This window comes from Trichechus manatus, unplaced genomic scaffold, assembly GCF_000243295.1.
Source record: "Trichechus manatus latirostris isolate Lorelei unplaced genomic scaffold, TriManLat1.0 scaffold00001, whole genome shotgun sequence".
In the NCBI taxonomy this organism is placed as follows: domain Eukaryota; kingdom Metazoa; phylum Chordata; class Mammalia; order Sirenia; family Trichechidae; genus Trichechus; species Trichechus manatus.
The window spans coordinates 22,457,659-22,483,927 of NW_004443937.1; the positions used below are offsets into that span (position 1 = coordinate 22,457,659).

Genomic DNA, 26,269 nt, shown 5'->3' on the forward strand with positions numbered 1-26,269 from the left:
CCTCAGCTGTCATGGCCCCACCAGTGGCCGGGACCCGGGGCCTCCCCACCCCTCAGCTGTCATGGCTCTGAAGTGATGGACTGAGTCGCGCCCGGTCATGTGATTTGTGGAATGGGCAGAGCACCAAAGAACTGCATTACGTCGGTCATGGTTCCTTCAAGTACACGCTGACTTTGCTGACTTTAGGAGGAGTATATTTTACTCAGAACTCTGAATTTCACAGTATACCGACTAAGTAAAATGATACTTAAAACACTTATTTTACTTTCTAGACCTAGGCTAGATATGTTTTAAGCTACAGCTCTAGTTCATTGTGATATTTATAATCGAAAAGCTACAAGAATAGATGTGTGGGTGAAGCCATAGAACATATTTGCTTGAAATTCTTGAGCAGGGAACTTACAAAGGGCCAGAAATAAGATGTGTGGTTCACATAGAAAGTGAGCGTAACATCTGTATTAAACGTAGAAGAGAAGTTTATAAAGGGCATTGGCAATACGTTCTTTGTTGCAGCTGTTTTCCAAGTATTGTAAATACTTTTCCTGTGATTATGTATAGCCTTGGAATGGCACCTTTTAACTAACCCATGTGTGTTTGGTTTTCAATGGTTTTTTATATTCAGATGTATATATGGTGCTCACTTTAGGATCAGCAGTGTTGACCATTTATGCTGCATAGCTGTATTATAGCCTTATTAGTTGTGTGTGGTTGGTTGGCCCTCTGGGTACACAAATGTTAGTCTGAGTGGTGTCTTATTCATTTGTTCGTAAGTGAATGATTGTGCATGTGTTGTATGTCATAGTATGTCGTCACATAAATGGGAGGGAGCGAATAACCATTACATTAAGATAATATTGGACCAAACTACTTATTGCTGTAAACAGTTTCTTGTCCCCCCAACCTGTCTTCAGAAGTTGCATAGAGTTACAGTAGTGTATAAATTAAATATGGTGGAAAAGCAGTTAGTCTTGTATTTTTCTGTGTGTGTGTATATATAATTATGTCCTTCTGGCAATTCTATCTGTATTTAAAGATGTGACAATCTTGACACCGATTTTAAGAATAGCGGTGAGACTGAATTGAATTAAAGGTATCCCTACCAAGTAAGAATTGATGTGTGTTAAGAGGGTACAGAATTATCAGCCGATTTGGTCAGTTGCTTCCAATGCTGGTTGATTTTCCTCATTGTGTAAACATTGACAGGTATGTGACAAATTAGAAAAAAATCCAGATAATAAAGTGGCATATTGGTGTTCAGCAATATAAACTGTGTCCCATGTTGTATTTCTTCCTATAAAAGCAGCTTTGTAGAACCCCAGCCCGGGTGAGACCCAGCTCTCACATGCTTTGCACCTGCAGCTGTAGGTGGGGGAAAAAATACAATCGAGACTGTTCTCGGTTTAAACTCGTGACCACAAATGTCAGGTGGGCCTCAGGGCTGCCCATTAATCATACTTTATTTCCCCAGTTCAGCCGCTTTCCTCACTCGACTGGTCACTGTGATCCCTACCACTTGAATAAATTGGAGCTAACACTTGAATAAATTGAAGCGATGAGAACTGCCGCCAGCTCCCACCTCTACTTCCTACCCTCACATGTGTCCACCTGCTCTGCTTTCCTCCTGTTAGGGTGATTCCAAGGTCACCTCCTCCACTTAAACACCCCGGCTCCCATCCCTCTGGCAGCGACAAGGACTTTGCTTCAGTCATTCTCTCTCTCTCTTCATCATCCATCTTTGCTTCCCAACAGCAAACAAAACAGTTTTATTGCCCTGTCTTAAGAAAAAAATTGTTTTTGTCCCGACTTCCCTCTCTAGCTGTTGTCATATTTCTCTGTTCCTCTCCTTCACTCTCTCTGGAACCCTTCCAATCAGCTTTTGTCACTGTTACCCACCAAAACTGCTTTTCTCAAGGTCGGTAATGACCTCCCTGCGCTAAATCCAGTGAGCAGTTTTTAAAAAGTGTTGCTGAGATACAGTTCACATACCATACACTAAATTGTACAATTCAGGGCTATTTAGTATATTCACAGAGTTGTGTAACCATTACCACCGTCAATTTTAGAATATTTTCATCACCCCCCAAAAAACCTTATTCTCATCAGCAGGCACTTCCCCTTTCCCCAGCCCCTCTGCCCCATCCTCAGCTCTAAAACCAAAAAACAAAACCTGTTGCCTTCAAGTTGATCTGACTCATAGTGACCCTATAGGGAGAGTAGAACTGTCCCATAGGGTTTCCCAGGAGCGCCTGATGTATTCGAACTGCCGACCTTTTGGTTAGCAGCCGAGCTTTTAACCACTGTGCCACCAGGACTCCCTCCCTCCCCCCTCAGCCTAGGCAGCCAGTAATCCAATGGTCAATCCCCATGTTATCATTTGATGAGTTGATCATTCTTCCTTCCTTGTAAACTTTCCATCTTTCAGAATCCCACTTGTCCTACCTCTGGTCTTCAGTCTACTGGTTCCTGCTCTCCCAACCGCTACACCTGGAATGCCCCAAGGTTAGATGTTGTTCCCTGTGTTCAGTCTCTTGATGATCTCATTCAGTCCAACATACATATGCTGAGAGAACCCAAAAATATAATTAGCCCACATCTCTCCCAGGTACATCAGACTCCAACTACGTATTTGACTTATCTGCTTGGATGTATCTAATAGGCATCTCAGTTTTTTAAATCCCCAAACTCCTACTAATCTTCCCCCTCAAATTACACCTATCCTAGTGATCCCCATCTCAGTCAATGGCAACTTCAAATTTGTTAGTTTTGCACAAGCCAAAAATCTTGGTGTTATTCTTTTGCTCTGTCACCCCAACACTCAATCCATCAGCAAACTTACTGGCCATTCACCACTCCCACCCTGGGCCACGTCCCCACCATCACTCAACGTGAACAACTGTAAGCGCCTCTTAAAGGGTCTCCCTGCTTTTGTCCCTGCATTTCTCCCACCTGTTCTTCACTTAGCAGTATGAATCATCCCTTTAAATCTAAATCGTATCATGTTTTGAAAGATTTAATTTCCAAATATTTGATGATTTTCTACATACATTTCTGTTACTAATTTTCTAGTTTAATTCTGTTTTGGTCAGAGAACGTGTTTTGTGTAATTGGAATCTTTTTAAACTTAAACTTCTTTTATGGCCCACCATGTGGCCTATTTGGTGACTATTATGTGGGCACTTAAAAAAGCACTATTGTTGGTGGAGTGTTCTATAACATCACTTAGTTCAAGTTGGTTGATAATGGTCACATCTTCTGTATATGTACCGATTTCTCTATCTCACTGTATCAGTTATTGAGAGGAGTATTGAAGTCCCCAGCTATGATTGTGGATTTATCTATTTCTCCTTTTAGCTCTATCAGTTTTGTTGCATGGAATTTGAAGCTCTGTTGTTAGGTACATACTCATTTAAGACTGTTATGTCCTCTTGATGAATTAACCCCTTTATCATTATGGAATGCTCCTCTTTATCCCTGGTGATATTCTCTGTTCTGAAATCTGTGATACTGATGAAACCACTCCAGCTTTCTTTTGACTTATGAGAGCATGTCTTTTTCTATCCATTTAGCCTACCTGTGTCTTTATAGTGAGTTTCTTGTAAACAGCATATAGTTGGGTCTTGCTTTTTTATCCAATCTGAGAGCCTTTACCTTTTAATTGGTGTGTTTAGACTACATTTGGTGTAATTACCGTATTTTATGCAAATAATGCTTCCCCCTGAACAAGGTATTTTCATAAGCACACTATGCTAGTCTTTTTTTTACACCAACATGTGGAAGAGGATTGGCATGGTGGCACTTGTGAGGGTGCCTCATGGGGGAAGGAAGTAGCTGGCAAACAGAGGGTGAGCATTATTTGCGTAAAAATACAGTATCAATATGATTGGGTTTAAAAATAGTCTTCTGGTTGCTCCCTGTTTGTCTCATCTGTTCTTGGTCTTCCCTCTTTTACTACCCTCTTTTGGTTTCACTGAGCACTTTTTATGATTCTGTTTTATCTCCACTATTGGCTTATTGGCTGTACCTCTTCATTTTAACTTTTAGTGGTTGCTGTAGAGTTTACAATATATATCTTTTAATGTATCACAGTCTACCTCCAAATAATATATCATTTATGTATAGTATGAAAACCTTACATCTGTATACTTCCATTTTCCTCTTCCTGTTCTTTGTTCTCATACATTTTACTTTAGCGTATGTATAAATCTCACCTTGTCATTATTTTTATTTTCAACAGTCAATTATCTTTTAAAGAAATTAAAATATGGGAGAAAGTCTTTTTATTTTACCTATATATATCATTTCTAGTGCTTTTCATTTCTTTGTGTAGATCCACATTTTGACATGATATCATTTTCCTTCTGCCTGTAGAACTTCCTTTAATATTTCTTATAATTCAGGTCTGCTGGAAATACATTCTGTCAGCATTTGTCTGAAAATGCCTTTACTTCAATTTTAGTTTTGAAGGGTATTTTTGCTGGGTATAGAATTCTAGGTTGACAGTTTTTTGTTTTTTTTTTTACTGTAATGCTGAACACTGAATTTTACATTGTTGGGGCACTGGCTTTTGTTTTATTCATTTAAAAGGTGTTGGGTTTTGTTTCAGCATACAGTTAACTTGGAATTAGTTGGAACACTTTGGGTCTTGTTTTTAAACTTTATCAGGGCAGATCCAGAGCAGTCTTTAGGGATAATTTGGCCCATGACTGAGGCAATACCTTTCTAAGACTCTACTAGAGTCTTTCCACTCTGGCTGGTGGGACCATGAACTATTCCCAGCCCTGTGTAAGTTTCGAAGATTGTCTGCTGCTTTCCAGTGGTTGTTTCCCTGGCCTCGGGTAGTTTTCGCACAATGTGCTGATGAGTGCTCAACCAAAGACTCTGCAGGTCTCTAGCTCACTCAGCTCTGTGCAGCACCCTCTTCTCTGGGTACTCTGCTCTGCAAATCCTATCCATGTTGTTGTCTCTGAACTTGGATCTCTCTTTTCAACTCAGCAAAACCATCAGACTCTGTGTGGGGTCCTCCTTCCTGTGTTCTGGCAACTGCCTCCACCTGTCCACCTCTACAGATCCACTATCCTATATCTGAAACCCTTAGGGCCAGATGTTATGCAATCTGGACTTTTTCAGATACAAGGAAAGCAATAAGATGCATATACACGTTATAAAATAGCTCCAGTGCGGTTTAAAGTGGAACCCTATAATCAAACAATATGGCTTTGCCCTCTCTGCAGGCACTAAAAGGTGAAAGGCAAAGTCGAGATAGTGTCATACACTGTCTCCTCTCCCCTGCAGGTGGGAACCCAAGGAGTGGGCTCTGGGATCAGATCAGGGGGTGTCCCTGGACAGACCCTGAACCTTCTGAGCCTCAGTTGTCCCCTTGCCCTATCCATCCCTTTCTGTGGGGTTCTACCAAGATTGCATCCACACGCTTGGGATTTTTGATAATGTGAATTCTGCCTTCGAGAAGAGGTTTCCTCACTCAGTGCCTTTTCTGCCCAGGGGCTCTTCTGGTGGAAGGCAGGTCAGCGGAGAGGTTGTGGGAATTTTGGTGATGTGCTTGTAACAGTATTGAGGGCAGTATGGAGCATCCCTCAAAAGGGAGAATTTGCCCTGAAGGGTGTGTTAAGGCAGCAGAGCTGGGAGGTGCCCTCAGAACCAGGGAGGGGGCAGGGCAACTCAGAGGGAGAGAATTGCCTTTTCCAGATCCCGAATTCCCTTCTCGAGCCTCGACCTATGTTACCACATCCATTTCTCTCTTCACACTTCTCAGAGAGGCCTGCACAGGATCTACTTCTAGATTTTACTCTCATCTCCCTCGATCTCAGGGCAGCATCTGGTGCCATTGACCACAGAGCCTTGGTAGCATCTCAGGCTCACCTGCTAATCTCCCACTATGGACTTTACATTCTAATGCAGAGAAACTGATCAGCAACAACTGTGCGTGTCAGGTACCCACAGGTCTTCTCTCAGGGATCACAGTCCTGTGCTGTCTGTTGCTCTGTGTCTGAAACCTATAGTTTTATATCAGCACTTTGAACCAGTTTGTTCTGGTTCGAACCCCTACTGAGAATTTGCATTTCCACCCCAGATACACTAATCAGAATCTACAGTTTAACAAGATTCCCAGGTGATTCTTATGTATAATAAATTTTGAGAACCACTGTTCTACTGGTGGTTCTCAGAACTGGTCCCTAACCAGCAGCATTAGCATCGCCTGGGAACTTGTTAGAAATGCAAATTCTCAGCAGGGATTTGAACTAGAATGAACTGGTTTGAAGCCGTGTTACATATTTTGTTTGGGTTCCTAGTTGTTTAAGGCCAAAGAGTCAATCCGGTTTCCATTCCCCCTTTGTGGCCAGAAGTCTGAATCACGTGTTACTCCTCAAAATCCTCCCACGACTTCCTGTCCCAGATTAACAAGCAGGTTGAGTGGCTTATTACACCTCATATTGAGAGAGCATTTTAACTCAAGGGCTAAGACTTGGTCTCAAACAATTCTTGAAGAATCCCAGTTTGCCTCCTTCCCTGGGACAGGGCTAGAAGTGTCCCTCGATCCCCAAGATGCCTATGGTCTGTTAGGAAGTGACATCTTCAACGTGTTTGTGTAGAATAACAGCAAAAACCTGGGCCAGTGGACATATGTTAGGAGAAAGCCCACCATATCACTAGGTTGATTCAGGGTATTAATGCAAATTCCGACCCGCATCCTTCCTTCAGCTGTGGCCCAAATGCCAGGTCTGCAGAGCCGTTTATAGCTGGAGAGCAGCTGCAGCAGCAGACCGTTTCATCAGGGGCCAAACGGGCCTGGGATGGTGGGCGGGCAGGCAGACCCTGGAGACCTTGTTTGTGCTGGTGCTGGTCAGTGCCTTTTCTGACTCCACCTTCGAGGAGGGAGAGACCCTCTGGTGCCACTTTCGGGCCTCGTGTTCTGGGGCTGGGGTGGCTTATCAGCCTTAAGGGGGAAGAGTATTTGGTTTCTGCTTTTCCAGCCAGACAGCTATGTAAAGGGAGGTATATATCCATGTCTGCACTATTGGGTTGCCCTCTAGTTAATTATTCAGCAGTTGACAACGATTGTCCTGGTACTGGGCAGCACTTCATCCTGGCACCGTGGTGACAAGGTAGCTGGGAAGGAGGAGGGTCTGGAGGAGCTGTTAGCATCAGCTGCTTATGGGCAGAAACCAGCAAAGCTCTTTGCCCCTCTCGGGGTCCTCAAACTTCAGTGTGCACAGCATCCACCGGAGACGTCAGGGATGTAGACTTCTGGCCAAACCACCAAAATATGGGTCAGCAGGCCTGGGTGGTGAGACCAGGGTACCTGCACTTAATGAGATCCCAGGTGAGCCTCTCCCAGGGCTCTGTGGCCACACTCTTGGTTGGGCTGCACCTCCTTAGCTTTGACTGTGAGAGAGCTGGGATTAGCAGCTGCCCACACCCTGCCTAGGAGCCTACGTTTGCACAGATGCAAAGACCAAGAAAGGCCTTTCAGAGGCCCAGGAAAAGCATCTTCCTTCCACTGAAGAAGGCAGCCATGGTGGTGTGACTAAACCAAAGATTGGTAGTTTGAACCTAACCAGAGGTGCTTTGGAAGACAGACCTGGTAATCTGTTTCTAAAAGATCAAAGCCTTGAAAACCCTGTGGAGCAGTTCTACTCTGCAAACATGAGGTCACCATGAGTTAGAATGGACTTGACAGCAACTGTATTTTTTTTTTTCCTACTGAAGAGGCTGTGGCCCCTCGTGGTTGGGATGAAGGGTGCTCCCAAGGTGAAGGCAGTCAGGACACAGCCGTCCTGGCAGAGGGGCCAAGACCTCCAGGTTCTGTTGGGTCCCTGAAGATGCTGTGACCCCAGCTTCGGTCAGGTCCCCTTCTCTTCAAGCCACTTTAGGGAGGGAAGCCTGGAAAATGGTGGCCTTTTCAGACCTGGCTGGCAGCAAGGGTTGCCCAGGGCCCCCATGACTGGGTTACCGGCAGAGATCCCATGCCAGGCGCTGTCCTTGCAGGGACATGGGGCTCGTAAAACAACTTGGTGATGAAGAGTCTGGACTCTTCCTTGTCCTGTAGCCTTTGGCCCCTCCTCCTTCTCCTTGTTGCTAGTTCCTGCTGGAAGACTGCAGGAGCTGCATGGCTTAGGGCTGAGAAGGCTTGTGGCAAAGGGGCTTGATGGTGTGTGGGCAGCAAGGGACGGCCAAGAACAGAGGTGCGCAAACATGGTGGACGCGGGCTGTGGAAATGGGTGGCTGAGGCTATGTAGCATGATGCTGGCCCTGAACCCTCACTGGTACCCCCTATGTGCCTCAGTTTCCTCATCTATAATACGGAGATAATATAAGGAAACTCAGCCCCAGAAGGTATGTCAAGGCCCTGAGAAGCAGACTGGGCTTCTGGCCTGCCAGGTTTGCCAGAGGGCTGGGTGTTCTAAACATTTGCTTCTTGATTCCTCCTGAAAGCCACTAGAACAAAGATTTGCTGCCAAGTCTGAGTGGCTGAGCTGCTGGTGGGAGTGAGAGTGTGGCCACTGGGAGGGAGAGAGGAGGGCGTACCATCTGATCCCCCCACCCCACCCCGAGGGTCTGCCAGGAGAGGCCAGGCCAGGCCCGGGGTGTTGCCATCCAAATGCTCTGGGGCCTCTGGGTGGGGAACTCATGCTCCTGGAGAGGAGCTGCCTGTGTGGGGTGTGACAGCCCTGCCCAAGGAGGTGCCCTACAAGTGTCAGTGGACAGAACTAGATGTGGTACAGGCTGGTTGTGTGTGAAAGAGGAACGAAGTAGGGCTGTGAGTGAATCGGGCATGAGGTCCAACCCCAACTAACCTGGCTAGAGTTTGTAACTCATGGCTTGAAGGAGGCAGGTTAGGGGCCAGTACAACAGTCAGAGAAACCGGGGCCACCTTCCAAGTGAGGCAGAGTGGGAGCTCGTGGGCCCCATAGCAGCTGAGGTGGGGGTGGTGGGCTCTACCCCTGCTGTTGACCTCATGAGCCCAGGAGCCTGAGTGGGGCCTGGCCCCCCCTGCCCCCTGGACTCCCCTGGCCTTCAGGGTACGCAGAGCCATCCCAGGCAATGTTGAGAAGCAGCCCTTCCCGGAGCGAGTTTCCCCTCCCAGCGAGGGCTGCATCTGCGGCCCAGCACGTCTCTCGCTGGGAACCTTCCCAACAGGGCTGGCAGGATGAGGCTGTGTGTCTGAGCCAGGACCGGCACGCACTTCCCCTGGGCCTTTGGGCCATTGCCGGGTGGCCTCTTTTCCCATGACCTGCATGAGGTAGGGTCTGTCTTCCTTGAAAATTGCATGACAACGGAGAGAGCACTGGGCTTAGACTTCAAAGCCCAGGGCTTAAGCAGGCCACCATTTACCACAGTGTGAACAAGACCTCCTCTCCTCATGCCCCCATGTGAGACTTGGCTCTGCCGCGCTTCCCGGCTTCTGTCCCTGCCTGGTTATCAGGAGACACTGCTCTCTTAAGTCTCCTGACTATACATACCTTTTCTTAACCAGGACAGGTGGCTAGTATCTCTGACGTCCATATCTGGTCATGGCATGTGGGTGCCTCCCAGCTCGTTAGCTCTTGGGGAGGGTGGGCTGGAGCAAGCTGAGGTGTGTTTACACCCAGTGGGAGTCCTCAGGGGTTGATGGCAGAATTGAATGAGCAGAATGAGGAACGTCCTCTTGGGTGTGGGTCCCCAAGGGGCCTAAGGCACCACAGCCAGAGTCGATCTTCACAAGAGCATCGCCCACCATGGCTAGGAGGGCAGTGGTGGTGGATCTGAGGGCTGAGGCCAGAATGGGCCGAAGTCAATGGCCACAGGAGTTGGGGGAGGATGAAGTGAAGTCTAAAGAGCATATTGGGGTGAGGGGTTCCAAATGGAGATGATGAACAAAGGGAATGGGCTGAGGGGACATCCTTTTATGTGTTGAGGCCAGTGTCTGGGTGGACAGGATGGGGCAGCATCATCCTAAATGTCTTCCTTAATTCAGTTCCTCAGTAATAAGAGACAACAAAACTTGGAGCTGACAAAATGTGGTATATACATACAATGGAGTACTACTCATCCAGAAAGAGAAATGAAGTCCTGATACATGCCACAACATGGATGAACCTTGAAAACATTATACTCAAGTCCGTCAGTCACAGAAGGACAAATACTGTATGGCCCCACTTACATGAAGTAGGCAAATGTATAGAGACCAAAATTTATTAGTGGTTACCAAGGGTGCGGGGGAAGGTGGAGTCTTAGCTGAGGGGGCACTGAGTTTCTGTTAATGGTGGTAGAATATTTGGAAAAGGACAGTGTACAACACGATGAACATAATCAATGAACGTAACTGTGCTTGTAAATATTGAATTGGCAAATGTCTTGTTATATATATTTTTACCACAATAAAAAACAAACTTGGAGCTAAGAAGGTTACCTTAGTTCCCCCCACCCCGCTCCTCTGACTGCGCCACTTGGTTCCTGAGCACCTGCCTCGTGCTAGATGACACCTCCTCTGAGCACTGGGGACAGAAAGAACTGGTCACTCTCCTGCCCTCTGGGCACCTGGCAGACCATGCTGTGTCCCCTCCTGCCCTGCTCCTCTCAACATCACCTGATTGCCCCACCTCCATCCTCCTTCTGCCACAGCCACGTGCCCAGGGGCTGCCCCATGGTACGGGGGTAGGTTTCCTGGTGAGCCCAGGCCGACCCTGGTCCTGTTTCTCCTGTGCAGTAACTGGCTGAGGCTTGGTGAAATGTGTGTTTCTGCCCAGTGAGACACTGAGGAAAGGCAGACCAGGGCTTCTGGGAGGGACACAGTCAGGCTGCAGAGAAACTGGGTCTGTGCCAGTGTTTCATGGGCCAAGGAGGGCCAGCATGGCTCAGAAGCCGCTGAGAGCCTGCAAGCGGGGAGATGAGCTGATGGGCTTCAAACTCGGGGCACCTAGAACCCACTGTCTCACAACCAACTGTATCTACATGACTGGGCCTCACATTTGGACTTGGGGAAACAAAGGGCTAGGTGGAGGATCCCATTTGAACTTTCTCCTTTCCAGCAAACGCAGGGGCCCAGGTTGTGATGGGAGGAAAATTGTGGGGGTCTCAGGGCTCAGGCCTGTATTGTGGCTGCCATCACTGGTGTTTGTTAAAACATGAGCACGTTCTAGAAAGTGTTAGTCAAACACTGAACAGCTGCTGAATAATTAGTCCCCGGAGTGCCTCAAACCTATAGGGTCAGGGCAGTGCCAACTCAAAGGCGTCTGTGCTGGAAAATATGCTGGGGACCAAGGGACGAGCAGGAGAGGGAGATACCCATGACCCAAATGCTCCTGCAGGACCAACATACACAACCAAGAAGTGGTGGATGGGAGAGAACCAAGGACCTCCAAAAATGAGTGATGCTTCAACCAGCCCGCCCAGGCCACCCTCACGTCTGCTGTGAAGGAGGGAACCAAGGTGCCGCCCTCGAGCTGTGGGAGATGGGTCTCTTATCTGGGAAGCACCAGCTCGTCCCTTTACTCCTCCCCTTAGTTCTCTGCCATCTTCCTGATGGGCTGGGGCATCTGTAGCTCTGCCAGCAGAGGGACCCACAGGCTGTAGTGCCCAGCTGTGAGGGACATTAGGCCATGGGTGATAGGCCTTCTGAGCCTCCTGTTTCATGGGGCTGAATTCGAGCACACGGAGTTTGAATAGCTAGCAGGATGGGGCTCCAGAGTCACAGCCTTTGTGCCTGGAGGGCTGCACCTCAGTGAGCCAGATCACTCATCGGCACAGCTAGGGGGTGGATGGCACCTCTCAGGGGGAGAGCCTCAGGCCAGGTGCCCCAAGTGGCAGCTGGCGCTTGTGTGCACACCCTGCCCATAGAACCCACCCAGCGCCCTCGCTGTGGCTCCTCCAGGACAGGCTCCAGCAGCAGCAGAACCTCCGGGGAATTGCCTGGGCTTGGGGTGCAAGCTTTGCAAGTGGTCCATGTGCGTCCCATCTCCAGCCAAGCCCCCCACCCAAACTCCCCATCTCGCCACTCCACCTTTAGTTACCTGCAGTGACATCACTAGGGTTGGTGTCACCCCCTCATGCTAATTACAATACCATAGCGACAACACCAGAAAATCTGACAAAGTTGGCAACTATAAGAACACCGGCTGCCACCAAACAGCGCGTGCCTGTAGAGCAGGCAGACGAAAGCATGTGGTTCAGGGCGTCACCGGAACTGGGTAATAACGACAGCTCTGACCGGAGTGCATTGGGAAGTTCAAAAAATTAGCATAGAGTTTTAGCCTTGTAGGTATATTGATACATGTAAGCTGAGCTTATGAAAAATGTTTTTGTTGTTCTAGCTAACTACAGGGATATTTTTATAATAATAAATTTCTGCCGAAACACTACAAAACTTCTACAGACCGTCATTTTGGTGTCATCCTCTGACAGTGTCCCCTGGTGCGGTCCGCCCCCCTCCCCCCAGTGATGCCACTGGTCACCTGACCCAGGGCTCCTTCAAAATCGGAGGAAGGCAGAGTCAGAGGTGCACGCTGCCTTTAATAGCTTGGTTCCTTCTGTTTCTGCGGATAAGGGAGCTGTGAACATACTGCAAGATAAGACCAAGAAAGAGGTACTTAACGCAGCCCTGGTGTTGCAAACACTGCCTTGCCGCACCATTCGCTCAACTGCAGCTCGGCAGGCAGCCCCTTCCGAGCAGTTCTTGAGGGCATGGTGGGCACCCCCAATCCGCCAGCCTGCCCACGGGTCCCAGGCCATCATGGGGACAAGGAGTGGCCATCACTGTGAGGGGTGACATGGAGAGAGGCTCAAGGGGCAGCAGTGGCTCTGAGCAGTCAGGGGACTGGAATGAAGGGTTGGCAGGTGTGGGCAAAGGATGGAGCTGGGCACTTCGGCGGGGCATCTGCTGTGTGGGGGCCACTTCACTTGGCGGAGTGCTGGGTCTGGGTCACGGCGCCATGACACTGCCCTGGCCTCTCTCCACCAGAGCAGAAGCGGCAGATGTGGCGCAGTCACAGGCCTTGTGGACAGGGCAGCCGGGACAGCCAGGATGCTCAGGCCGACTTCTCCTTCCCACCGACCCCAGCTTCCTCCTTTAGGTTCTCGGCCACGAGCTTCAGCTGCTGTTGAGAGAGCACAGGACACAGGTGAGCCACTCAGGCCTATGAGCTGACACCCACTGTGGGGGGCGCCATGCTCTGCAGAAGACCCTCTCAGCTCCAGTTCAAGTGCATTGTGACCCCGGAGAAGCCAGCCCCTCGTTCCTGGACGTCCAGAGCCCCTATTTCTGCAAATATGGGGGGAAATACCACGTTGTAATGTGTGAACCCCACTCAGGGAGATTTTAAAGATTGTTGTTATTGCAGTCTAGTCAATTCTGACTCATGGAGGCCCCATGTGTGCAGAATAGAACTGCTCCATTGGGTTTTCAAGGCTGTGACCTTTCAGAAGCAGATCACCAGGCCTTTCTTCTGAGGTGCCTCTGGGTGGGTTTGAACTGCCAACCTTTTTGCTAGTAGTTAAGTGCTTAACCACTTGTGCCACCTGGAATCCCCTTCTCCTGGAACCCTCTGGGCCGAGAGGGAGAGGGCCTGGGAGATGATGGAGCCAGGAGTCTGGAGCACTGGCTTGGGGCCAAATTTTTGCTCTGCCCCATGAGCTGTGTGACCTTGGCAATTTGACCTCTCTGAGCCTCACTTTCCACATCTGCACAATGGGAGCAATGGTGCACATCCTGCAGGGTGGCTGTGAGGATTATTGTCCACAAGTGCCTGGCCCAAAGCAGACACTCCATGAAAGCCCAGAGATTTTTTTTACCAGCCCCTTGTCTTTATAGCTACAGGACATTCCCCAACCCCAATCCAACAAAAATTAAACACATCCACGCCAGATGGGATTGGTCATCCCACAGAGTCTCCCCGAGTACCCTGCAATCCAAGTTTCCCAGCGGAAGGTCTGAGGCCAGGATGGAGGCTGAGACTGCCAGGCTCAGAGGGGGTGTCAGGAGGGCTGCACACCCAAGGCTTAAAGCAGCAATGGAGGAGGAAGTCCTGTTGCTCCCAGGCCAGAAGGCCTGTATGGATTGAACCGTGTCTCCCCAAAATATGTGTTGGAATCCTAACTTCTATGGCCTTCAGTATGGATTACACCTCAACATAAAGAAAACAAAAATCCTCACAACTGGACCAATAAGCAACATCATGATAAATGGAAAAAGATTTTAGTTGTCAAGGATTTCATTTTACTTGGATCCACAACCAACACCCACAGAAGCAGCAGTCAAGAAATCAAACAATGCATTGCACTGGGCAAATCGGCTGCAAAAGACCTCCTTAAAGTGTTGAAAAGCAAAGATGTCACCTTGAAAACTAAGGTGCATCTGAACCAAGCCGTGGTGTTTTCAATTGCCTCATATGCATGAGAAAGCTGGACAATGAGTAAGACCAAAAAAGAATTGATGCCTTTGAATTGTGTTGGCAAAGAATACTGAATATACCATGGACTGCCTAAAGAACGAACAAATCTGTCTTGGAAGAAGTACCACCAGAATGTTTCTTAGAAGCAAAGACGGTGAAACTATGTCTCACATACTTGGGACATGTTATCAGGAGAGATCAGTCCCTGGAAAAGGACATCATGCTTGGTAAAGTAGAGGGTCAGTGAAAATGAAGAAGACCCTCAACAAGATGGATTGACACAGTGGCTGCAACAATGGGCTAAAGCATAACAAGGATTGTGCGGATGCTGCAAGATTGGGCAGTGTTTTGTTCTGTTGTACATAGGGTCGCTGTAAGTCAGAACCGATTGGACAGCACCTAACAACAACACACCGGTGCATCTGAGCGAATGTAATGTAATTATGTTACATGTAATGTAATATAATGACCTTCCATAATGCAATCTACTATAATGTCAATCAATTGAGGTGATGCCAATGTAGAGTGGATCCTGAACCTAATTACTTCTGAGTTATAAAAAGGGCAGAATGGACACAGAGACACACACTTGCGGAAGACAGATGCCATGTGAGGATCATCTGCAAGCCAAGGAACCAAAACACCCAAGGCCACCAACAAGGAAGGAATTGACATGGCTGAGACTCTGATTTGGACTTTTAGTCTCCAGAGTTGTGAGAAAATAAATTTCTGTTCTTTAAAGCTACCCACTTTTGGTATTTCTGCTAGAGCAGGACTCGGAAACCGAGACAGGGCTGGACACTCCCAGTTCTAAGGCTCCACCCACAGGTCCCAGGACCTGTCCTGTGGGTGCTGGGAAGGATGACTACCGCTCTGCCCTACTTGCTGAATAAACAGTAACTACTTGGAAATTTGGCTTGAAACATACACACAGATTTTAGGATAACAGCTATTTGCTTACGGATAAACAAAACTCCTCTGAGCACAAACACTGTTGGGGCCCTGGGTAGCTAGCCACCCTACTTGGGAGCCCCGAGTGCCACGTGGGCCTGGGGGCAACACTACACTCCTATCTATTTTTCAGGGAGAGGAGCCCCCTTCCCAGCCATGAATCAAAAGCCTCTACCCCCTGCTTCACCCGAGTTTGCGCCGTGAGGTTCCTTTGTGTCTGCAGTATCTCGCAGACCTCACTTAACTCCGACAGTCTCATCTTTCCTGAGTTTGTACTTCACATGGTGGCTCCAAGATGGGCCTACTGGAGGCCGAGGCCGGCCTCTCTCCCCTGGGGCTGGGGAGGGGACTGCCAGGCCCTGGCCTGCCTGGGTCTAAGCGGCTCAGGGGTGGCTGCTGATGGGGGAGGGCCGGGTAGAGTGATGGTGGCCAGTTTGCTGGTGGAGTGGGAGGACTACTTCTGCCCAGGCTCAGCTCAGTTGTACCATGGAGCAACAGGCAGCACTTCTGCAGGCCCGGAGCAGGTGGGCACAGGGGTCAACGCTGGTCCAGGGAGACGCCCTATGCAATGTTCATGTAACCCTAAGCCTGACAAGGGCAGGTGGTGGAGATGGCCTGATTTAGTCCACAAGCCTGGAAAAGCAGAACTGCCATGCCATGTGAGTCTCCCCAGCAGTTATTTTTGCATCTGCCACCTCTTCCATTGGGACACTTCTGTTACTAACACCATCAGGAGCCCACTTTGCCTGGGAACTGCTGAAGTAAAATATCTCCACAAAGGAAAACTATTTCAGCCCAGATTCAGTGCAGACTTTCCCAGCTGGTGTCATTTAATGCTTGTAATGTCTTTTTATGAAAGAAGGAATCTATTTCCTGACAAGTAACCATAAGAAATTAAAGGCTAAATAAATTCAACTAAACTAGAACCATATTCCACCACTCGTCTGTCAGTTTGTCGTACTGTGGTGGCTTGACTGTTGCTGTGATGCTGGAAGCTATGCCAACAGAATGTGGAAATAATTGGACAATGTTATTAATATCACACACAAGTAAAATTTTACTGAAGATAACTCAAAAACAGTTGCAGAAGTACATCGACAGGGAACTTCCACAAATTCAAGCCAGATTCAGAAGAGGATGTGGAACGAGGGATATCATTGCTGATGTCAGATGATCTTGGCTGAAAGCAGAGAATACCAGAAAGATGTTTATCTGTGTTTTATTGACTATGCAAAGGCATTGAACTGTGTGGATCATAACAAATAATGCATAATGTTGGGAAGAATGGGAATTCCAGAACACTTAACTGTGCTCATAAGCAACCTGTACACAGACCAAGAGGCAGTCATCTGAACAGAACAAGGGGATATTGCATGGTTTAAAATCAGGAAAGCTGTGCATCAGGGCTGTATCCTTTCACTATACTTATTCAGTCTCTATACTGAACAAATAATCCAAGAAGCTGGACTATATGAAGAAGAACCAAGCATTAGGACTGGAGGAAGACTCATTAACAACCCGCATTATGCAGATAACACAACCTCGCTTGCTGAAAGTGAAGAGGACTAGAAGCACTTACTGTTGAAGATGAAGGCCTACAGCCTTCAGTATGGATTACATCTCAACATAAAGAAAACAAAAATTCTCACAACTGGACCAATAAGCAACATCACAATAAACAGAGAAAAGATTCAAGTTGTCAAGGATTTCATTTTACATGGATCCACAATCAATGCCCATGGAAGCAGCAGTCAAGAAATCAAACGATGTATTGTATTGGGCAAATCTGCTGCAAAAGACCTCCTTAAAGTGTTTCAATTGCCTCATATGCATGCGAAAGCTAGACAATGAATAAGGAAGACTGAAGAAAAACTGATGCCTTTGAATGATGGTGTTGGTGAAGAATATTGAATATACTATGCACTGCTAGAAGAATGAACAAATTTGCCTTGGAAGAAGTACAGACAGAATGCTCCTTAGAAGTGAGGATGGCAAGACTTCATCTCATGTACTTTGGACATGTTATCAGGAGGGACCAGTCCCTGGAGAAGGGCATCATGCTTGGTAAAGCAGAGGGTCAGCGAAAAAGAGGATGAGCCTCAATGAGATGGATTGACACAGTGGCTGCAATGATGGGCTCAAACAGGAACAATTGTGAGGATGGCGCAGGACAGGGCAGCGTTTTGTTCTGCTGTACACAGGGTCACTATGAGTTGGAACTGACTTGACAGCACCTAACAACAACAGAACCATAGTGAGAATCAAACATTCCCCAGCTTATCCCAGAATCTTCCAGCCATGTTTCCAGGGCATTCCACATGGGGTGGTAAATCAAAACAGGTGACATTTGAGGCCCCTTGCGACGTGAAAATTACTCCCCCATTTACGTGTGTGGCTCCAGCTGGGAGCCCCACGACACTAGGCAAACGGAAGCAGAGGTGTCTGGTATGTCTCCTGTGAGGGCCCTCCTGGTGGAGTGCAGCCTCTTGCTCCACAAGGCAAATGGGTCCCCTCAGACAGGCCGTCTCCCCTGAATGACCTAGACAGAAGTGATTCTTGCTGCTGTAGTGACTGTCTGATGTCTGGAGATGCTTGTATGATGCCCTCTGCCCCTACATTATCCTTATAGTCGATGGGCCTGTGGGGAGCCTCCTCAGTGATCACAGGCCCAAGGTCAGGGGCTCCACTCAGGCCGGGGGAGGGACTCAGGACCCGCCCAGCTGGGCTCCTCCTCATCTGCATGCCAGCACTGCTCAGGGCAGCTCCTAAGAGCCTCGGGTGACCCTGAAGTCACAGGGTCGTTCGCACTGAACTGTGCTGCTGGTGGCAAAGGTACAAGGATGGCCAGAGACCCACAATCCTCTTGCATGCCTCAGGCCGGGCTGACGGGGCAGTTTGCACAGGTACACCTGTCTCCACGTCTGCCCTTTCCTTCACCTGTTGTAGATCAAGCTCTCTTCTGAAGCCACAAATTATCAGGCTGCTCTTCAAAGCCAATACATCACGGTGGTCCCCACTCCTGTCTGGAAGTGAAGGTCCAGTGGCTGGCTAGCTGGCTGGGCCAAGCCCGCCCCACCCTCCCTCTGTGGCTTCTTGGGTGTGCTGGAGTCCTTGGGGCTGATCTGCCTCACTGGAGCTTTGCGGACCCCAAAGGAAAGTTGCCCAGCCTGAGGTCTCCCGAATTGCACCTAAGGTGGGAGGAGGGACAGGAAGGCTGTTCTCGCCACCTTCGTCTGTGCAGAACCGGCTCAGCACCTTCCTCCCAGACTGCACTCTGCCTCCCGTGTCTCCTTGGGCCTGCTCTCTCCAGCTGGGACATGCAGAGCAGCGGGCAGAACCAAACCCCCAAACCCGCAGCTAAAGCCCAAAGAAAACCCCAAGCAGTTTGGAGGGAATGAGCTACTGTATGGCAAGCCTGCCCGAGAAAAGGAATTGAACCTCTCCCGTACAGGTAGGCGGGCCGGGGCTGCAAGCTGCCATCTCTCCTGCCTGAAAGACGGAGTCTGCTCTGTGGGCAGAAGCTGGAGTGAGACACCAGTTACTTGGTTTGGGCTATGTGGCCTCAAGACGGGCTTCTCTGAGGTAAACCAACCGCTGCCTACCGTTCATGGGCCTGGATCCCCAGTTTGGGGTCATCCACCTCGCAGCAGAGGCATTCTGTCTGTCCTGGGGGAGTGGGCCGGGGATGCCGAGCTGTAGCCCCAGTCCCCGCCCAGGGCCCAATGGGCTCCCCACCATCCTACCCCACCGGGGAAGCGGTTGAGAACTGGCAGGATTAACTTCAGAATCACAGAATTTCTGACTAGGAGGGAGCCCTGAAGATCATTTAGTCCCATGGCTAGCTGATTAGGCCAGGCTGACTGCTTAAGAATCCCAAGCCTGTTGAATGCAGATGCCTGGCTGCATCCCTGAGGTCTGTGCCAAGGGCCCAGAATTCTCTGTGGATTTTTAACAAGCCCTCACAGTTCTACGCGCATCCTCCCAGATTTGGGAGTCTCTGATATGTTTTCTGCCACCTTTCACGCCCAGCAAGCTGGCGGACGGGTCCCTTCCACATTGCCCTGTGGGCTCGCCCCGTGGGCTGCGGTGCAGGTCCGGCCTGGGCTGCCCCCTGCAGCTCAGCTCTTTGGCATCTTCTCTTCAGCAGCCCTGGCTGGGGGCTGGGGTGGGAGCAACAGTATCCCCTTTTAAAAAAATCTGGCTTCTTTGGAGATCCTTGAATTAAAACCTTATTAAAAACATAAGCAGGATAATAATGCTTACTTCTTCACTAGAAAAAAGCATCAGAGGAAGAGAGAATAGAATTTTCCCCCAATTCATGCCTCATTAAAATACACATGCTCCAAATTATTCTTTGAAAAGCACCACAGACTGATTGTTTGCATTATCAGTAACGATCATAACAGGAACCTCATCACTAAGCGTTTTGGCCAAACGCGCAACTTAACCTGAGACATTTTTTCTGACACCTGCAATGCTTCCCACAGACCCCAATGGCCACTGGAGGCCCACAGACCTCGGATGGCCCCTTCCACTCTCCTCCCAGGCTTGTAGCAGAGATTGTCCCTGGCTGAGCCCACAATCAGCTTTAGGATCCTTCTAATCACCCAACCCGTTGCCGTCAAGTCGATTCCGACTCATAGTGCTCAGGACATCACCACCAACTGATTGCACGTCCAACCCAAGGTGAACTCTGTTAGCGTCTGCTCAACTACTCTCCACCCCCAAAAGCCGTAACAACCACCTACAGAGGGAATCGATCTGGGCAGCCTGTGGCTGAAGGACTGAGAGACCCCCATGCATTCACCCCTTCCTGTTCACATGTGGCCTGACAGACCCCTGTGCTTCACAGAAAACAGGAGCCAGGTTCTCAGGCCAGGTCAGTTCAGCAACGGCACCTGGCTCCATGGGGTCCTCCCAGCCTCAGGGGCACGAGCCAGGCAACAGAGCAACAGAGCACTGCAATCACCCGCGGGGACACCCAGCTCCTGCCCTGGGGATTCTGAGTGAATCGGTCCAGGGTGCGGCCTGGGAGGCAGGACTTTGAAAAGTCCCCAGGCGGTTGTAATGTACAGAGGAAGCTGAGAACCACTGCCTGAAAGGCTGGCACCATACCTGGAGTCTGCAAGGGGCAGTGAGGTGTGACAGGAAGGGAATAACCTCCACGCACGTCTGTGCGCCTGTTCCTCACGCACTCTCTGCAATGACAAATAAAATCTTCTCTATCGGCCTCACTGATGAGGTCATGGGGATGCAGCAAGGCTAGGTAACTTGTTTGGGTCATGTCGCTAGAGTCGGGGCAAAATTAAGCAAGAGTCTAGGCAGTTCAGGTGAAAAAGAAAAGGCTAGGCCTTCTGAAGTACCATATTTTCACAAAGACTATTTTTATTTATGTCTAAAGGAAGGTTTACCCCTAAACAAGCAATATTCTGAACACATCTAATACGATTACAGTATTCCAATCTGCCCTGATGATGTCATTAGGCCTCTGGCAACTGTGATGGAGGGTCCAGAGGAGCAATGGCAGCAGTCACTCAGGTGGTCCTGAGGGAATTACACCCATCTCTCCCTCTGGAAGGAGTCTGGGTGGTGCAATCGGCTGCTCACCTAAAGGTTGGCTGTTGAAACCCACCCTGTGACTCTGCAGAAGAAAGGCCTGGTGATCTGCTTCCATAAAGATTATAACCAAGAAAACTCTATGGAGCATTTCTACTTCGTAACACATGGGATCCTTCCAGCCACTCAGTCCTCAGCATAAATGTCATTCCCCACAGAGCCTTCCCTGACCACCAGCCAGAGAAGCCATCCAGCCACCTCACTACCACATGACAGCCTCCTTCCATGGGTGAGGAGCCTATGTGAGCCACACTTAAGTTCTTGAGGTCAGTGTTCCTCTCTCCAGCATAAATTTGTGGCCACATGTCTAGATCACAGAAAACGCAGTGGTAGCGGGAGCTTTATGTCGCAAGCTGCAGTGTTTCGGAGTTCCCAGTGCTACCTGCCCTGGCCACAATGCAGATTTCGGCCCAGCCCCTATGGCTCTGACTCACTCACTGGGACCAAGAATCTCATTCCCACCAAGCCCCGGAGGTGTGGCACAGGCGCAGGTGTCTGCAGTTACAGCTGGGTGGGAGGAGGAAAGAGGGCCACCTGAAAGGCTGCCAGATTATCAGCTTGGTCCCAGATGGACACCAAGGCTCCTCCAAGAAGACCAAAACCCAGCTCCAGGAAGGCTAGAAAACCTGGTGGCCAGGCCCAGCTCGCCCAAAGGTGAGACACAGGTGTCCATGCATCTCATTCACACCCCAAGAGCTGACCCCAGGGAGGGTAAACATCAGTTCAACGAAAAAAAAAAAAAGTGTTGCTGGATGTCTAGTTCTTAAATAATGTTTTAAGCTCTGTTTTCTCTGCACATTTTGGATTTCTGAGCAAAATTTGCAAAAGCGGAACTTAAAAGCATTTTGAAAGGAAACTTTACAGATATTTTGAGACCACAAATTACTTCCAGTGGAGAGTGAGGAGCTGATGGAAGGGAGAGGCCTGCTTTACAACCACCCCTCAGGCATCCGGTCATCCTGGGGCTTCTGGAACAGGAAGCCGACTGTGTCTAACTAGAGCCGACCCTGAGAGCTGGGCCCTCAAAATCGCTGCGTGTCTGTCAATGTTACGGGCACGCAGTTACTCAGGTGGCTAAAAGGAGCTGGATGCTAATGTAACATGACCAAGCAAAAGTGAGGAGTGAGTGACCCACCTCCTAGGTTTGGGAAACATTATTAGGTGCAACAGGCCCTCATCAGAGGTGCTCGCTGCCTCTGTCCTTTACATCCCATCAGTGGGTGCTGATATTTCCTCCAGGTTATGGGCCCCTAAATGCGATCCTTTCCATTTATGCAAAATACACATGAAATCACTAAGTAATTACTGTAACAGACCCCCCTCCACCCCAGGAAACTCAGGCCTCAGCATGGCATGGACACGCTGCATCTAGATTGTCTCCTGCAGGCTCTGGGGCTCAGGCAGGCGTGCCACGCACACCGGCCTCAGCCTCATAGCTGTTGCTCTGTGCCAGCTTCCTGCCAATCTTGGCTGGCTACCTGCATGCCTCCCCCACTTCCTGCATTTCTAACTGCGCCTGTATATCAAAAACCTCTTTTTACCCCCTGCTTTGTCAACATACTTTTAATGTCTGTTATATTCTGTTACCTGGGTGCAACTTAAATTAATAATGGTGGCCAACACTTATATCACATTACATGCTCTAAACTCTACACATATATTAACTCACTGATTCCTCATAACCACCCAATGAGAGATGTATCATCCCCATTTTTAAAGATGACACTGAGGCACAGAGAGGTTGAGAAATGTGCCCAAGGTCACACAGCTCACAAGGGGCTGGAGCCCAGGCAGTCTGGCTCCAGAGCCTGGGCTTGACCTGAACGCTGCCCAGCCCTTCCCTGGTGTTGGATCCCAACACTGCTCCATTTTTGTACTCTATAGATGTCATCCAGTTATCTGCTGGGGTCACCTGTCCTATGAGGCTCAGATTCAACCAGATCACACCTCTGTCCCATGAGGTTTTGCCCAGTACTTTCTGCATTCTTGATGAGGCTGGAATTTTGTCTTGTCACACCTGGTTTAGGTTTTCTACTTCTGCTACATTTCTAAACCCAAAGCAGTCATTTCTAAACCTATCCGGATCTGTAAGTGCACATTTAAGCAAGGTTTAAAAAGTTGCTTAAAACTCTAGAAAGGAAGCTCAAGAGTCAGTTTTAAAAATCCAGAAATTCTTGACTTTTTTTTTTTTTTTTAAGACTCCTAAAGGCACAAGAACATGTGGAAAGTGCGCTGGGAAAGTTAGTTGGCACAAAGCAAATGCTCGAGCAGCCGGAACACAGCAAAGAAGTAATGACCAGTGAACTGCTGAAGAGAACATCTCCAAGGAGGAAAAATATAAAGACTGAAGAAACCTAAATCCGGCAGTGAAGGGCAGTGTGCTAAAACCCATAAAGGGGAATAGAAACATTCATAAATTATTGAGCAACAAGAAAGGTTAAAATAGGCGATGTGTTGAAAAAGCTGATAACAGCTGTTACTGGAAATTGAATGGATTCTTTTTTGAAAACCAAAAACTTCTGTGAAGTATAAACAGGAGCCTGTCATCCCAGATTTGAGTGTGGACAGCAGTGGGCTCTGGAGGGTCTCAGAGACCCACCAAGGGAGAGGCAAGCAGAGGGCCCTCAGCCCAGGGGCCTGGAGTGCCGTGGCTACCATGTAGGATCAGATCAGACTTCCGAGCGAATTTGTAAAGTAGAGGTGTAACTGGAAATAAAAGAATCAAAGTCCCTAGGTTCAAAAGCAAGATATGACTAATAGTTAGGAAATAATATAAATATACATAAAAATGATGATTAATTACTTCTAGAATGGCCACCAACTAGGTATAATGACCACATAAGTAAGAGGGTGGCAAAGACAAGGGTAATGAAGACGTGGGAGTAATGCTCTTAGATGGGAGGACAGAAAAGACGGGTGACAGTGACACCAATTCTGTGAGAAAAGGAAAAAAAAATTCATACTTTGGCAAATGACAATGTTAGAATACCATGGTGCTTAGCTTGCCTCCAAATCAGAGGACAAGTGACTAAGAATCTTTTAATAACAGACTGACTGTTAATGGCATCTTTCACTGCAGTAACCAGGTCCACAGGTGTGATGCTATTTTGCACACTGAAATGTAGGGAGGGAATCCTCCATCCAGGTTCTGCTACCATATGGTACTGGCTGTTCAGAAGAGAGCGAGCTCTGCAGTCGTACTGGTTACCATCAGCCCCATGATACTGGCACATTCAGTGATGTTACCAGAGGACATTAACCCAGATGCTCAGATCACCCAGATGACCAACAGCAGCTGGTCTGGAGGAGGCGTTTCCTGAACGAGATTACACAGCATCACTTATTTACTCAGGAACCAACCCACTTCTTAGCTGAACACACCCAAAACCAAACCACTGCTGTCAAGTCGATTCCGACCCTGGTGGCGCAGTGGTTAAGAGCTTGGCTGCTAACTGAAAGGTCAGCAGTTTGAACCTACCAGCCGCTCCGCAGGAGAATGATGCTTCTGTAAAGATTATAGCCTTGGACACCCTACGGGGCAGTTCTACTCTGTCCTATAGAGTTGCTATGAGTTGGGTCTGAACGTAGGAAACTCAAAATTTTTGATGTAATGTTCCTTTCTCCTGGATCCAGCTCCAGGGTAATGGCTGGGAGGAAGGGTGTGCCTGGGGGGCCTTGAGGATGTAATCTCTTTCCCGTCTGAAAGCCCTGGAGCCAAGGATAGAGGCAGTGTACTTCTTGAGTTTGCCAAGGTCAGGGAGGCTTGTCTCTAGTCACACAGGTCACTGGGTCCCTTGGGAGATAAGACCCAGAGAGGTGTGTGAATGGCAAAGGCTGAGATGACCATCTGCTCAACCCTCAGTTTTAATCTGTGGATTCCAATTTGATAAACTAGCGACAGCCTGGGGTTCAGGGTTCAGGCTGGGACAGGAGGTGTGGACAGGCCAGTGGGTATGAACGGGGTAATGGACACCAGCACCAGTGGCCTGCTCCAGAGAAAACCCTCACCGGCTCCTCCACTGAAAGCAGTGTATGGGTAGCATTTTCAGAGATGGCAACGGAAACGGGAACACTCTGTTTGGTCAGAATAGAAATAAATAACCACTGATAAACCACATGAATCAAAAAGCCTCTAAACCGACCCTGAGTGGGGGGTGGCTGCCTGAAGGAGGCATCTGCGGTGGTCAGAGGTACTGTATTTTTACGCAAATACTGCGTTCGTTGTACGTTTTTTGCCAACTGTGCAACCTCCTCCCTGTGCTATTTTTTGTAAGTATGCTATGCTGTGCGTGTTATATGGGTGGGCGTGTTATTTACGTGCTGTGCTATTTTTGAAAAAATACATAATCCAGTCCTGGCCTCCTATCACAGTCTTGATTCCCGGAGTACGATGGGACACAATTTCACTGAGGCGTGAAAAAGAAACCCAGAGATTTTAGAAAATAATCGGATGAGGTAAACAGTCTATGCCCAGGTTTCAACAAAAGATTTTTTTTTAATTTAAAATAAATACTTTTCTTAAATAGTTAAGGGGAAATCCCTTTATTCTGAGAAAACGCTAACGACAGCCATTAAGTGGGACAGGATACCAAGCGAGTGAGCAGCGTTTATGCCTGATGAGCTCTGTGCGCCTTCTGTGCTCCCAGGAGGTGAAGGGGTGCAGGATGCCGAGGGCCCCGCACGCCGCAGAAGGGGCTCTACCTTTCAGAACCATCAAGGCCATCCATCACCAGAGTGCAAACAGGGCCTTATGAAATGCAGGTGCAACTTCAGGCCTCAGAAGAAGCACAACTGTTTCTCACCATCTTTAGAGTCTTCCCCAGGGCAGTGTTTCAGGATTTTTCCTCCCCTAAACACTGTTGGCACTTTGATAAACACAAAAAGATCTATGTCCTCCATTAATGTCTAGTTTCTCAAGATCAGTATTATGATGAAAACCATGCCAACGAACTGTGACATGGACTGTGCTTTTTAAGACTCTCTATCACCTCCACTGCCCAAGACATTGCTACACACCCTTCACCTCTGAGGGCAGGACTCCACCCCTGGTTGGGTAAGAAAGGCTGCCAGTCTCAATGGCTGCCAGTCATCAAATTTGCGGCACTGGGCAACCCTTCTGCAAGCCTGAGCAAAGCTGGAGCCAGGAGCAGTCGGTTTGATTATGCTAGCTTTTTTCTCCCAGAGAGACCCAACAGGTGCCCCAGTTACTCAGGCCTACAGGTGAAGAGGCTCCCTTGGAGATCCAAAGAGATAGTTTACCCATACTCAGGGGACACATCTGTGGGTTTCCAACTTCTCCCCCTCCCTTTTTTTTTAAC

At 48.6% G+C, this 26,269-nt stretch overlaps 1 protein-coding gene across 1 annotated transcript in view; it reads right to left on the bottom strand.

Annotated features, from left to right (window-relative positions):
- Positions 1-11,993: 11,993 nt before the first annotated feature.
- The window catches only part of ANO10 (anoctamin 10), a 244,419-nt gene continuing 230,143 nt past the window's right edge, over positions 11,994-26,269 (bottom strand). The window contains exon 13 of the mRNA XM_023726101.1: positions 11,994-13,091. Within this exon, the coding sequence (XP_023581869.1) occupies positions 13,023-13,091 (69 nt within the window). The 3' untranslated portion in view covers positions 11,994-13,022. The remainder of the gene's footprint in view (positions 13,092-26,269) is intronic.